At 51.9% G+C, this 14520-nt stretch overlaps 2 protein-coding genes across 2 annotated transcripts; both read left to right on the forward strand.

The window, feature by feature from the left end:
- Nucleotides 1-404: 404 nt before the first annotated feature.
- Nucleotides 405-5998, forward strand: MFIFM68171_06573 (uncharacterized protein; the record flags this gene model as incomplete). The annotated part of the gene is made up of 18 exons (XM_071061993.1): nt 405-611; nt 670-1114; nt 1186-1774; nt 1838-1866; nt 1933-2128; nt 2190-2227; nt 2280-2775; nt 2843-3140; nt 3191-3353; nt 3418-3762; nt 3819-3930; nt 3992-4063; nt 4117-4167; nt 4227-4291; nt 4346-4767; nt 4816-5009; nt 5072-5155; nt 5209-5998. The coding sequence occupies 18 exons, from the start codon at nt 405-407 to the stop codon at nt 5996-5998; spliced, it is 4596 nt and encodes a 1531-aa protein (XP_070918094.1).
- A 6471-nt stretch (nt 5999-12469) lies between these two features.
- Nucleotides 12470-14432, forward strand: MFIFM68171_06574 (uncharacterized protein; the record flags this gene model as incomplete). Its single annotated transcript, XM_071061994.1, has 4 exons — nt 12470-12623; nt 12681-13437; nt 13497-13771; nt 13828-14432. The coding sequence occupies 4 exons, from the start codon at nt 12470-12472 to the stop codon at nt 14430-14432; spliced, it is 1791 nt and encodes a 596-aa protein (XP_070918095.1).
- Nucleotides 14433-14520: the final 88 nt, after the last annotated feature.

Here is a 14520-nt window from a genome sequence, read left to right on the forward strand (position 1 = left end):
GCCCGGGCCAACCAGACTGGCCAGACCCAGCTCACCGGCAATATCACGCTCGGTGACAAAAACACGTAGGTACATGAAGCTCGGGCTGACCCCGGCGTCTTCTCCCGTCCCCGTTCCCCTTCGGATGGACCCCTTGGCACTTGCATCCTTCTCCATCTACCCATCTGCCACCTCTCCTCTTTTCTCCAGAGGGATTCACTACCACACATCGCATCTTCTGGGCAGGCCATGTCCCTGTCCGTCTTCTTCCGGCACCCATATCACTGCAAAGAATCTTGTTCACTTCCTCCCCTGGCAACTTGAGTTGGTCACCTTGTTCCATGATTATATGATACTGTTATGTTAGCGAGACAACATCTGACGGCCACGCGGAAACAGTTCACATTTGCTAGAGCCGGCGCACCATGGACTGCCTCATCACCGATCAAACTTGGGGCCCATGGGCCGGGCCTTCGTGTCGGGGTGGCCTAGATTTCACCCTCGTCTTCGAGGAGTCTATCCTATCCATGCTGCCTGCGGCACTACTCGTCGTTGCGGCAGCGCTTCAGGTGGCTTTCCTTTATGGGCGGCCGCGACAAACCGCTAACGGGCTTCTTTTGCCGGTAAAACTGGTGGGTGATGCGCAATATCCACAAACGCCTCAGAAATTGATGCTTAATGTTCCGATAGGTCTTGATAACCGTCTTGGGTCTCTTAAAACTGGGAGTTCTGATGTTGTGGGCGCTCCCGGGCACAACAGCTCCTAGAACGAAACTGACGCTGGCGGCGGCAGCACTGAACCTTTTCATCGTGTTCCCGCTGCTGGTTCTCAGCTACTTTGAGCATGTCTTTCGCGTGGCGCCGAGCTTCATCATTGAGCTGTATATGCTGCTGACGGTCCTCTTCGATGTCGTCCGACTCCGGACTTTGTGGCTCATGCCTCCGTCTGCCCATGTTTCACTCGCTGCCGGTGAGACAGCCACTCTCGCGGTGAAGGTTGCGCTGGTACTGGCGGAGGCGGCAAGAAAGGACAGCCTTCTCCTCCCGGATTCCAAGGAGAAATTTTCGACCGAACAGCTGGCTGGGTTATATGGGCGCTCGCTGTTCTTCTGGCTAGGAAGCACACTCTGGAATGGTACGTTAACGGCTTTTCTTTCCCGCCAAAAATGGCTCTAAGTGAACGATTGTGTAGACTAACATACCCAGGTTTCACCCGCTACCTCGTTCCTTCGGACCTTTCTGGTCCCCGCGATGATGTATCCGCTGAGTTCATGCGGGACAACTTCCGGGCACACTGGTTGCACAACCCCAACAAATCCGGTAAAACAGCTCTTTTCTCGACACTGTTCAAATCTATGCCAGCCAAGTTTCTCATCCCTGTGGTCCCACGCGCGACGATTGTGGCTCTCACGCTTACTCAGCCGATGTTGCTGGAGCGCATGCTCACCTTCGTCCAGGGAGGCCAAGCGGACATCTACGAACAGCGGATGGATGTTGGCTACGCCTTGATCGGTGCATTTGCCGTTCTATACACGCTGATGGCGCTCTTCAATGCCTGGTACGCCCATGCGTGCAACAAACTGGCGCTTGAGATGCGCAGTCAGTTGATCGACTCCTGCTATCGACAGTTGTTGAAGCTGAGACTGGCTGCATTGGACTCCGGAAATGCCGCAACGCTCATCAATGTGGATATGCAGCATATCATGGAAGGATGCAAAATCCTTCACGATATCTGGGCGAGCGTCATCACCGTCGCTGTTGCCGTCTATTTGTTATACCGCAAGATCCAGCTCGCGTAAGTTGTTCCTCCAGGTACTTCACTTCACAACGGTTGCTTATCCGTTATTCTCGCTGCTAGGTTTATCGCGCCGCTTCTTTGCACTCTTGGTAAGTAATCTCCAATGCTCGTACAATCTTGAAACAAGCTAACGGGACTCCCACTCCCTTAAATAGTCATGACACTTTTGGCTGGCATTTGCAGTGCGCCTTTGGGCCCACGACAAATGGCCTGGCTCGCTGCAACCGAGAGCCGCGTCAAATCTACCATGTCCATGATAGCGGGCTTTAAGGAGGTAAAAATGCTCGGCATTTCGCCGGATTACATGCAGAGCCTTCAGAAGTTGCGTTTGACCGAGGTTGAATTGGGCCGGTAAGTTAACAGACATCCTCTGCTCTTACGTTTTTGGGGGATATCAGCTGATAGATTGCAGGCGTTTCCGACGGATATTGTCCATCATCATCACTCTTTGTAAGTTGGTCCCCAGCCACCTGGTGCCATAAATTTAACAACATGACTCAAGCGGCTGCGTCAACTGAGCTCTCGATCCTCGTCGCGTTCGGCGGTTTCGCCATCATCAGCAAGGTCTACGGCACACCTCTCACCTTCCAGACCCTTTTCGCCTCGTTGGCACTCCTGCGTATTGCCTTAGATCCGCTCTTCCTTCTTATTCAGGGAACTCCGGCCCTAGTATCCATGTTCAAGTGCCTCGGACGCGTCCAGGACCTGCTTAATGACGAAAGGGTGCTCGGCTACGGCGACAAGCCGTTTCCCGGCTCCGATAGATCGTCTTCAAGCTCTTTCGCAATCAAGCAGAACGTCGTCACCATGGAACAATTTACAGCCTTTTTCCCTCATGGGCCTGGGCTGCCAACAGTCAATTCTCCGTACAGTTCGACATCCGAGCTGGTTGAGATTTCCGATGCCGCGTTCTGCTGGAAAGGCCGCGAAGCGGCGCCGGCGCTGTATGTCATGTCGCTGGAGATTAAGCCGCGCTCGTTCACAGCGGTTATTGGACCGTACGTATTTGAACACCCCATCCTGCGCACAACAGACATGACATGTGAGTACTAACGGTGACATCAGAGTGGGCTCCGGGAAGTCGACACTCCTCAAGGCAATCCTTGGAGAGATCGAAAACATCACTGGAACTCGACGAATGCGCCGGGGCATCAGAGTTGCATTCTGCGATCAAGAACCTTGGCTCCTTGACCAGAGCCTCAAAGAGAACATCGTCGGCTCTTTGCCATTTGACCCAGAATGGTACGGCAGAGTGATTGATGCATGTGCCTTGGCTCAGGACATCGAAGGGCTCGCAAAGAGGGACGACACCGGAGTTGGGAGTGGCGGATCAGCCCTGAGTGGAGGACAACGTAGTCGAGTGGTGGGTTACCCCTGCATCGAATCGTCACTGTTGAGATCTAACGGTCGCAGGCCCTGGCTCGTGCCGTCTATGGCAAGCCCGACCTCCTTCTGATGGACGACATATTCAGTGGCCTTGACCGAAAGTCTGCAACGCATATCTTCTCGGCGGTTTTCTCCGAGAACGGCCTCATTGCGAAGCTTCAATGCGCTGCGGTTCTAGTCACTCACGCCAGTAAGCTTTCTTCACCCCTTTACTAGTCCTGTGCCACACGTGCTAACACCTCACCTCCGCAAAGCTCAATTCCTCCCCCGGTTTGACACGATTCTGATGGTCAGCAACGGCATGATCGCCCACCGAGGCACGTACGACGAGCTTCTCGTCAGTGGCGTACTCGATGATCAGATTCTCACGCGTGTCGCCGCGCCAAAAGCGTCTGACAACGCGGCTGACGCCGTCGAAGTCACCAGTGACGGCAAGGTCGTCCTAAAGAACGCCACCCTTGACAAGGAAGAGAACGAGGCTAGTCGCGCTCCGTCTGAGTGGGGCGTCTATTCCTACTTCCTCAAATCCTGTGGAGTTGCCGGAATATCGTTGTTCTTTGTTCTCGCGGCTGTTTTGGCTGGTGAAAGGTCATTTGAAAGTGAGTTGCCGTTCCGTCAGTGGGAGAAAGGCAGGAGGCTGACAACTAGGCCTTAGCTGTTTGGCTTAAGATGTGGGCTGAGGGCGACCAGACGGCACTGGGATACTATATGGGTGTTCTTACCGCTCTCATCGTTGGGGGGGTCACTCTCCTTGGCGGCATCTGCGTGTAAGTGTCGACGATCTCAGATTATGGCGTAATCACGGATACTGATTGCAGGCGCTCCTAGGTTTTTCTTCGATGTCCTGCTCCCTACCTCATCCTTACGGTTGTATTTTGGTCAACTAGAGACCTTGATGAGGTAAATCTTTTCCAACCCTTAAGCCGGGAGTACGAGATGCTAACTACAACAAGGGCCTCAATCTCATATGTCGTTTCAGTCGGGTCCAACACGATTGCAAACAGGCAAGTCCCTTAGCTGTGGGTGTAGAATTGCGCTGCACATCTTGCTAACCATCTGACAGGTTTATCCAAGACATCATGCTCATTGACGATGAGCTACCCATGGCATTGGTGAACACCACCACCGGTAAGTAGACATACTGCTGCATTGGTACGCTCCAGGACTAACATGAGCATCAAGCCTTCTTTGGTGTGTGTGCCGAGACGGTCATCGTCATGATTTCCTCCAAATACGTATCTATCTCGGTCCCCGTTCTCATCGGCATCTTGTGGATTATCCAAAAATTCTACCTCCGAACGTCTAAACAGCTGCGTCTTATGGACATTGAGGCCAAGGCTCCGCTATCCGCGTTTCTGTTGGAAACGCTCCAGGGCATTGTCTCCGTCAGAGCTTTTGACCGTACCAACGAGTTTGCCTCCCGAAATACGAAGCTGCTGAATTACTCTCAGCGCGCGGCATACATGCTGCTTTCCGTCCAGGTCTGGCTCAAGATGATCCTGGATTTCGTGGTCACTCTGCTCGCGATTCTCGTCACGACTCTGGCTGTGACGTTCCGCTCGTCGCAGTCGTTGGGATTCCTCGGTCTCGCGCTCGTGAACTTGGTAAGACGCCGACGTTTTCTTCATTCGAAAGTCGCTGACACCTTCTAGATCTCTCTCAGTACCAGTTTCAAGTACCTCATCACGTTTTGGGCGAACCTCGAGACGTCCATCGGTGCTGTTGCCCGTATCAGGCGGTTCAATCACGATGTCGAGCCTGAAGAGAAACACGCACTTCCCTCACCGCACCTCAACTGGCCCGACCGCGGAGGGATTGAGCTGCAGCATGTGTCGGCTACCTACAGGTGGGTTCAAGCCGTTAATTCGCGGAATTTGTGTAGTGCTGGTGACCGACAGTTGCCAATAGCCCGGATTTGCCCCCCGCTGTCTACGACATCAGCTTGTACATCGCCCCTGGGAGTAAGGTAGCTGTCTGCGGCCGAAGCGGAAGGTAAGCGTCTCTCCCTATCCCTCTTCCTCAACCTCCTTACTCACAAACTCCAGCGGAAAATCTTCCCTCTTAGCCGCCCTTCTCCGCTGCCTGGACCTAAACTCCGGCACCATCATCATCGACGGCCAAGACATCAGCCGCATCTCGCGCGACGCTCTGCGCAAGCGCATCATGACGCTGCCCCAAAAGTCCCTTTTCATCCACGACTCGATCCGCGCCAACATGCTCCTCTGGGACGACGCGTCGGCCAAGTCATGCCGCTCCGCGGAGGAAACCGACGCGCTGATCGAGTCGCTCCTCCGCAAGGTCGGCATATGGGACGCGCTCTTCACCCGGAAGCCGTCTCCCTCGTCCTCGTCCTCTTCCTCCTCCGCCTCGTCCGTCAGGGAGGGATCGTCCACGTCCTCGTCCTCGGCGTCCACCACGAACTCGGCGGAGAAGGGAGGCGGCGCCTCGCCCGGCAAAGAAGAAGAGACGAAAGAAGAGGAGCCGGTCACGCTGGATTCCCCGCTCAACCCCCAATCCCGCCTCTCCACGGGGCAGCAGCAGCTGTTTTGTCTGGCGAGGGCGCTCCTCCAGCGCGGCAACTCGCAGATTGTCTTGATGGACGAGTTTACCAGCAGCATGGATCACGAGACGGAGATGTTGGTGAGGGAGATTGTGGCGCGGGACTTGCGCGGGAAGACGGTCATTGAGGTGCTGCATCGGCTGGAGCATATTCTGGACTTTGACCTAGTAGTAGTGCTCGATAAGGGGCGGGTTGCGGAGGCCGGGCATCCGGAGGATTTGTTGCAGAATGAGGAGGGGTTGTTGAGGGATTTGTATCAGAGTATGAGGGGTTGATTGGGACTACCTCGGGGGAGGGGGGTTGAGGAGGTGGTTGCAAGATTTGTGAGATGTTTTTGAGAAACCTTTCGGTTGCGACTCGGCCGCGGGAGGGGCCGAAAAAGCGGACGTGCTCGGAACAACCGGAGTGGTAGTACGGATTTGCTGGGCTGAGGACTGGGATCATTTCGCAGTTTGGTATGACAACAACACTTCTTTATATCCCCATGGCGTGGTAGGACGGTAAATTCTTACTATTCGTGCTGTTCTCGATTAAATCTGTTCTTCATTGCTACACCTTGTTGCCGGTATTGCACATTCTACCCGCGACAGGCACAGCTAGGTCTGAGTATAACGATCTTGTGTTATTTTATCGGTATGCCCAGGTTCTCTTTATATTATTTGTCCAATGAAATCATAGGGCCCATACGAGCTGCCCTTCGGAGCAGTTTCTAGGACACAGCCTTCATTTTCCGACTTGAATGTAGTTCAGGGAGGCCATTTCGGCCCGGGTATTGTATTGTGTAGATTGTTGAGTATAATAATTCCCATGTCGCTCAATGCCATAGGGGGAAAAATAAGGAGGAAAGGAAAATGAAAAAGAAAATCTCGACGTTTCCAAAGATCAATTGCTGGCCTACCGATATACTTAACGCCCTACGACACGTATCTTGAACCTCATCTTTGAAACCATTAACTCGCGATATATGGTAGACATCTAAGTTATCCCTTCACCTTGCCAAAACGTAGGTTAGGGAAGCGATCCTCCTATCCATGCTAAAATGATGCAGAAGAGGGGGGACAAATACAGCTAAGTGTCGGGCGGGCATGGCCAGGCAAGTACAAGGATAAGTTTCTGCAGCTTAAAGGTCAAATAACATGTGCTGATGGAGCTCTCGTATCGGAGAGAGAGATTTTTGCACGCAAAAGAGTCCACAAATTGAGCGAGCAATAAGTTGCAAAAAGGTGCGGAATTGGATGTCCTGTCTAAGGATCAATGGTTTAGACAGCGCTCCTTGAGGTGCAAAAATAAATTAAGTCCTCCGCCGCAGGATCGAACTCCCAAGGCGTCACGCCACCCCTTCTACAACCTGCCGGGGGAAAAAAACTGTCACGCGCACAGGAGCTCAGCAGAGGGCGTGGGAAGTGCGTGGAAAGGCTGAAGTCTCTGAAGATCTATCTACTGCAATAGGAGACTGAAGAACTGGCTTAAATACACAAAGTAAATAGTCTGGGCGAGCTCACATGATGAGCTGCTGAGGCGGTTTCCAGCGCGACAAAAACCGATATTGCCACTGCCAAGCCACTAAGAACGCCTGCAACTGAAGCTTTGGTATACAATATATCAGTGCAAGAAGGTTGGCATGTTAATGGTTTACTGTAACAGGGCCCTCAGGGGGCGGAAGGGAGCCCATACCCTTCGAAAGAAAGTCACTTCGCATAGAAATTACTAGAATAGTGACATCATATTCGAATTATATAGGTGGGTTGGCTCGGTGGAGCTGTTGCCCTGGGAGGCATATGTCGATCGTTAAGGTTCCATGCATTGTGGAGTCGTTTTACGGTTGGCACCCCACTTGAATCGTCCAAAATGGGTTAGCCCACTGCATGTCGACAAACCTGGAAGTGGCCCGCGGCGGCTGATGCACCAAGTCGTTCGGTATGATAATCCGCCGGCGGAGGGCTATGCAGCGTTGCCTTCCTAGTCCGGAATTGGCGGTTGATACCCAGGAGTATACTTCAATCTTGATAGACACTTCCATGCTTGTGCCACCAACTCCGCCCCAGCCGAATTAACTTGAGTAAGGTACTTCCACTCATCTCACCAAGCTCATTTTGCACCAGCTCACTCCGGAATCCTTGGAATTGGCCGCCTTTCCCGCATCTACGGGATGGGGATAAATTGTGCCATTGCCCTCCATGTCGGAATCACAGCTACCGTCTGTTCCTTGACTTTTGTCTCGTTCATCATTCGTGTTTCCTGAGAGACATTGCCAATTTACCATTTTGAGTTCAGGTACACTACTATCTCCACCACTCTATTCGTTTATAAACATGGACTCTCCACCGTCATCAACAGGAGGGAGTGCAAGCAGTCCAACCCCCCGACATGGCAGCGCTCCTACAAACGACCCAGACGTTTGGTCAGGTCCTGCCACACGAGCGAGTTCAGGCGGTCATCCACAACCCAGCCTCAAGGTTCGCTTGCTTTTACATTCCTCCACCCATTCTAACCCTATTTACATACCACCTTGAGAAATTGGTTTCGGCCATGGCTTGCCACTCTTTGACGTCTGCCGTCACGCGGTGATAGAAACCACCGCGTTGACGAACCCAACGGGGTGTTACTATATCATCTTCGTCATGCTATCGGCATCACGACATCCAAGTGGGTGTTCGCTGATAGTGCTAAGGCACTACCATCAGACCTGAGTATCAACGGGACAGACAGCATGACTGGTCCAGCACTTTTCTCGATTTCCTATTCCCTCGAGCACTTTACACTCTACCTTCTATAATGCCCATCATTGGCACGCTTCATCCTTGGAGGTTTTACCACGGCTGACCACACGTCGACACGAACAGATGCTCCAGTACCAAGCCTTCAGCAACAATCATTACAGCCCGCTCACTCGGTGGCTAGACGAGAGCCGTAAAGATAGTCCTTGGAACCCACATGTGGCCGGTACCTCGAAGGTGGAATGAACATGAGTGACGGTGGGTTCGGTTGCGAGCCGTGGCCATAGTGCCTTAGAACATGAGGTTCGGCGCCTAAATGCTACATGGGCAACCGTATACATGTAACTTACTTCAACAACAAAGATTTGGAAACGCGCATTGGCCCGCCATTCCAGTAGGAGGCATTCACCCTATGATCATTTGGACTTTACGCAGGGCCTTAAACCGTGACCCCGAAACCATTCTCATAGACTTGATTCCTTATTCGGTTCAGACGCGAACCTCCAAGCCGCTGTAAGAGCGATCGCATCATTTCGCTTCCAGTTCTGACATCGGACAGTTAGCCCAAATCTAGGACATCTACCGTGTAGCGTGAAGATGGTAAGCATTGAATTAGGGAAAGCTGTTCCCAGAGGACAGGGTCCCCCTGATCAGAAGGCCATATTTACTTGGATAGCGCCCCGAAGACTGGAACTTGCTGTAGGCCCATTTTTCTTTGCACCCTAAGTAGGGCCGTCCTGGCCATTGCTCATTAGATAGGACCATCGATCTAGCACTCTGTTCCATACCCGTTGCAGGCTCAAGTGACGAGCTTTCTTTGTCTACAAAGCGATCTCCCTCTGACCAGAAGGATCTCTCTCCGCACATACTGTTTTGACCTTGTTTAGGTTGCACGGACCCAATTTGTGATGGTGTCACCTGGCAGTAGAAAGTCCAGTACATCCTGTCTTGGGTAAAGCGGTGTAAGAAAAACAATAGTAGATTACTAGATATTACTCCTATTAAGAATATCTAGCTATAACTTAAAGGCTATGTAGAAATACAATATCCTAGAGGTGATATCCAGAACGTGGGGCTATAGGAGTTATAGAAGATAATCAAAGCTACTTAGAAGGCAGTTCCACAAAAAAAACTTTTCTACAGCAACTTACGGCATACTCAGAAGGCTGCAAATATGTATAGAGGCAAGCAGAGCTACAATAAACCACTGATATTTGGCCTTCATTTTTCCCTATGTATTATTTGGATTAGTGGCTTGGCTAGCAGCTCAGCTGGCTTAGCCAGGTATGGCAAAGGTGTAGCCAGACGAAAGGATCAATCCTTCGAGCGCTTATCGATAGCCTTATCGATAGACATAAGTCTAACTATACTCGGCTAGCCTATAGTAGACCTTGGATCTAGAAACCGGGGTTTGGTTCCTCCAAGCTCGCTCTCCACAGTGCACCAAACCGGGCCCCGAACATCGCCGGTGACACCCAGCACCCGCTTTGCGCGAATTGGAGCCTTTTATGAACCGAACTTTGTTATGTTACCGGACTGCATGAACATAACGATCACTCCTTGGACATTTCCGCCGCCCAGTTCTTTGCACAGTCATCTCCCAAATCGACACCAGTCCTCCCTCCCAAGTCTTCAAAATCACATTTCGTGGACGCAAACCATGCTGGGTCTTCCACGCGCGTGCGGCGTGCATGGACTGCCGCCGCATTATGGTCCTGTGCATTAACGTACATTATCAGCGAGTGACCCATAGCAGCGAGTGACCTACCCCCCACCACCTTGCCTACTACCACCATCAATTCCAACACAACAATACTAGGAACCCACGATAATCATATCAGAAACAGTTGAATCAGATGCTTCTGCAACCTCCTGGTAAGTGCGCACGTTATGGCCAGGCTTGCCGCACATACCACAGCACCGAACCTTCGTACGACCCTCCCATACACTACCACTATCTTGCTCCTTTTCTTGCGCCACCTCCCCAACCACGGCCTCTTAACCTACTAGATCCTTTATATCTTTTACTGCAAGTGATCCTCCAAGCTGCACGCGTGTTCTTTTAGCTCTCCGACGCTTGCTTAATGCCTCGTTGGCCTTGCGGAGCGCGGAGTTCTCTATCTGAAGAAGGGCCACCTGGTGCATCACAGCTATTGTACTCTTAGTAAGCTGGTCTACAGCAGCTAATATCGAGGTTGGGAAGCTATTCTGATGGTTGGAAATACGAGTCTTAATGAGCGTTGACTGCGATTCGGCTTCGCGGGGGTTGTGCGGTGTCTGGAAGACCTAAGGTTGTGCAGTACCAGGCCGTGAGGTCGGGGGTGTTGGCGTATGAAGCTTGATATCCAGTTTAGAAAGTACCCTCTCTGGATCGTACGGCATAAGGCCGGCCCCTATAAAGCCGCCCTGAATATTTCTCTTGGTAATAGAGGTAAAGAAAGCCTCGCGAAAGGCGCAGAGGAACTCGAGTTTGCTAACGTGGTTGATATGTATATGCATTATATCTTCAATCTGGCGACTATACGCCTGCTTCAGCGGTCCAAAGCAGCTAACATCAAGTGGCTGTAGGAGGTATGAAGAATGCGGAGGTATATAGAGCGTGATAATATTGTTCTTCTGGTAGTAGAGCTCGAATTCGGTCGAGTAGTGGCTTTCGTAGCCGTCGAGGATCAATAACCGGTATTTGCCCTTTATCCGAGACGCTGTATAGTAGTCGAAGTGCTTGATCTAATCTAGTCCTACCGTATTGGTAGTCCAGCTATTATCGGTTGTTGCGATACGCTAGTCGGCTGGGAGGTCGTACTCGGTATACCAGTTAGCGAGGTGGTATTGCGCGGCTAAGATGATGAACGGAGGGATAGCCTAGCCAAGGGTATTGACTCCTTGGATAACCGTTGCCTATTCGCGGTTGCCAGGCTGAGCCAGCTTTGCCTTGCTACAGCTATCGGAGGTTGTAACTACTATACCCGCGAAGATGATGCCTATTATAAACCTAGTCTCATCGAAGTTATAGATATCGTCATCTACGATACTATATTTGGCCTTAACGTTCCGTATAAGGGCAAACTACTTGCTAATGACTTTCGGATCCTCGTATTTGGCCCTCTGGTAGTCGTACCGACATGTCCAACGCGTACGAAGCTCTGGCTGGCGTTTGACAAACCGATATGCCCAGAGCTTGCCAACAGGGGGCGCGTCGCGTACGCGTAGCAGTTGGTTGGCCATATCTTCTACACTATATAGTCTCGGCGGAAATGCATGTGCAGATAGTTCAATTATATACTGAACTATTGCCTTCTCTTCCAGATCTGTGAGCTTACGCGAGTTGGGCGTAGTGTCGTGTCGTGCAGGCTTGCCGGCGCGTCGGCGGGCTAGAGTCTTCCGGTCGACCTTATAAATCTTAGCTGCGGCTCGTTCGCTTAGATTCTTATCGTTTTGAAGAGCTTGGAGGGCCAAGATTATCCTAGCTTCTTTTGACGAAGAAGGCATCTTGGATGGTAGAGAAATGTATTGTTGAGTGTAGAGGTGTCGCGTCGTGTAGAAAGTGGGTCACTCGCTGATATGGGTCACTCGCTGATAATGTACGTTACCTTTTGCCATGTTGTTGAAGTTAGCCTATTGCCCCGATGCTTACTCCGAGTTATTGCGCAAGCGCAAAACTGGCGTGCGCGGAAAGTGATGGGCGCAAAGAACACCCAGGGGTTGATGGGCGCAGTAACGCGCGGACAGGTTTGTAGGCGCAAAAACGTGCAGACGCAAAAAAGTGCAGGCGCAAATTGGGTCTGCATTGTTGTCATTGGGGAAGGGGGGGTCACCCAGGCTCCTGCAGAAACGCGATAGTAACACAGGGCATTCACGATCTGCAGTTGTTCAAGATTCAACAGCCGACTTATGGATTGAGTCTGCCTTCACGAATATATTTGTTTGAACAAGCCGATATCTATAAATGCTATCTGAGCTGTACCTATTCTCAACCCTCTCCTCAAAACTTTGACTCTACGACCAAAACTATCGTTACCTCTCTTGAAAATGGATCTGCCAAAGCACGAAGTCCCTCTGGAACCCGAACAACGTCGGTCTCACAGCCCGCCCGGTCCGAGCAAGTCTAGACTTCAGGAAGACCAGAGTCCCATCTTGACCATGACCAGTGAGAAAGATCGCCGCGATGACGTCCCAGCAAGTGGTAAGGATCTTGCCCAACGAATTAGCCCAAACCCAGTGCCATGCTAACTTGACATAGACGCTGGACATCAGCCGGCTCAATATGAATCTGACGATGACGAGTCCGAGTCCGAATATCAGAGCATCTTTGCATTGCGAGTGCCCTCGATGATACGGGTATCAACTGGGCACTACCAACCCGAAGTCTCTGATGTACAAAAGCCCTTACACTCTAGCATGTCGAAGACTCTACCTGCCACGGCCCTGACAGTCTGTGGGGCGGAAGCGGCAGCTGAATCTCGCAGTTCAGTGGCGCTGCGTGGAAGTCGAGGAAGCGACTTCGACGAGAGCGACACTATGTCGGACATCACTAGCTGTACAGAGTCATCGCTCGTCGAGACATTTCAGGCCTTAACGACGCCGTTAACCCCCCAACTCCTCTCTGTTTTGATATGTATGAAGGAGAAGATTGACAATCGCATCACGTCGAGACTACAGTCAGTGGTAGCACATCCGCAGGGAACGCGGCAGTGTCCCGCGGGACCATCCTCCGGCTTCGGTTCCTCAGCTTCAGGTTTCCTACCGGGGGATTGGAGTTCTGTACATGGTCTCGGCGGTTATGGCGGCTCTCGGCAGCAGCCAGCTCGTGGGGGCGACGGTCATGATTCCGAGGCGGACGACGGTGATGATGACGACAGGAACAAGCAGTCTGTATTGGATTTAGGGGACCGTTCTAAAGGAAGACTTGCTTGCGTTTTCTTCAAGAGGTATCCTAACAGCGAGAAGCTGTCTGGGGCGTGCCTTGGACCGGGTTGGGATTCAGTGCACAGGCTCAAGTGAGTTGAAATACCTCTAAATCATGTTGCTTCGGGACTGACAACGACGCCACTTAAAGGGAACATATCTATCGGGTTCACCAACAGACGGGCTCCCCTTGTCCCAGATGCCGCGAAGTATTCGAAACAAGCAGGCACCTCAATCGCCACCTCCAACAGAACATCCCCTGCAAGTTGAGCGCCTCGTTGGATGAAGAGGAGATCCTCTTCATCAATTACGAGCAGGAGCAGAAGCTCCGAAAACGCGTTCGGAACGTTGCGGCAGAGGAGCGCTGGGTTGGTATCTTTCAGGTGGTGTTCCCAGATGTTCCTGAGAATCAGATCCCTTCTCCATGTAAGGCAATCTCAAAAATATCATCATTTCCGGGTGCTGATTAATGGGAGCAACAGATCACGAGGCTGTTACCACTCTCCCGTCGTGCGACTTGACGACGCTTCACAACTTCCAGAGGCACCTCCTCCAGGAACTCCTGAGTCGCATTTCCCGCAGTGTTGACAGTAGCATCGAAAGAAGCGTTCCTGAGGTGTGCCACAGGGCGATCAGGGAGGTTTTTGCAGAGTTCATGTCTACGTTGCAGTTCACCTCTCACAACCCGAATGGGACCCGCACTCTGGAGGCGACTCCAATGGTGGAAAGCCAACCACGGGGATCCAGTGAAGTGTTGTCGCCGAGAGACATGGGGTTCTCTCCAAGTTTTTCTTCTTCCTCTACCTCCACGCCTTCAGCGCAACTAGCTTCACACACCTTTGAAGTGGACAGCGAGTCGGCCCAGAATTCATATGTCACTGATCACTGGCTCACTTGCAAGGATCTGCATTGCATCAACGGCGACCCCCTGGCCCACGCCCAGCCGTGGCAAACGCCCGGCGCCGCCGGCAAGCACACGGATGAGGTTGTTGGGATGATGAACACGTCGGAGCGGAGTACCCATGATGAGTCGCAAGTGGTGTCTTCCTCGTTTTGGTCCCAAGGGGGTTGGTCACGGGGTCACTGAAACAGCTGTCTCAGTTGCCCACGTAGCACCATACCTCGCATAGTTCAAGGAGATTTTCTGTCAAATATCAAATTTCAAACTTAAAACG

This window comes from Madurella fahalii, assembly GCF_045866475.1.
Source record: "Madurella fahalii IFM 68171 DNA, scaffold_3, whole genome shotgun sequence".
Lineage (NCBI taxonomy): Eukaryota > Fungi > Ascomycota > Sordariomycetes > Sordariales > Madurella > Madurella fahalii.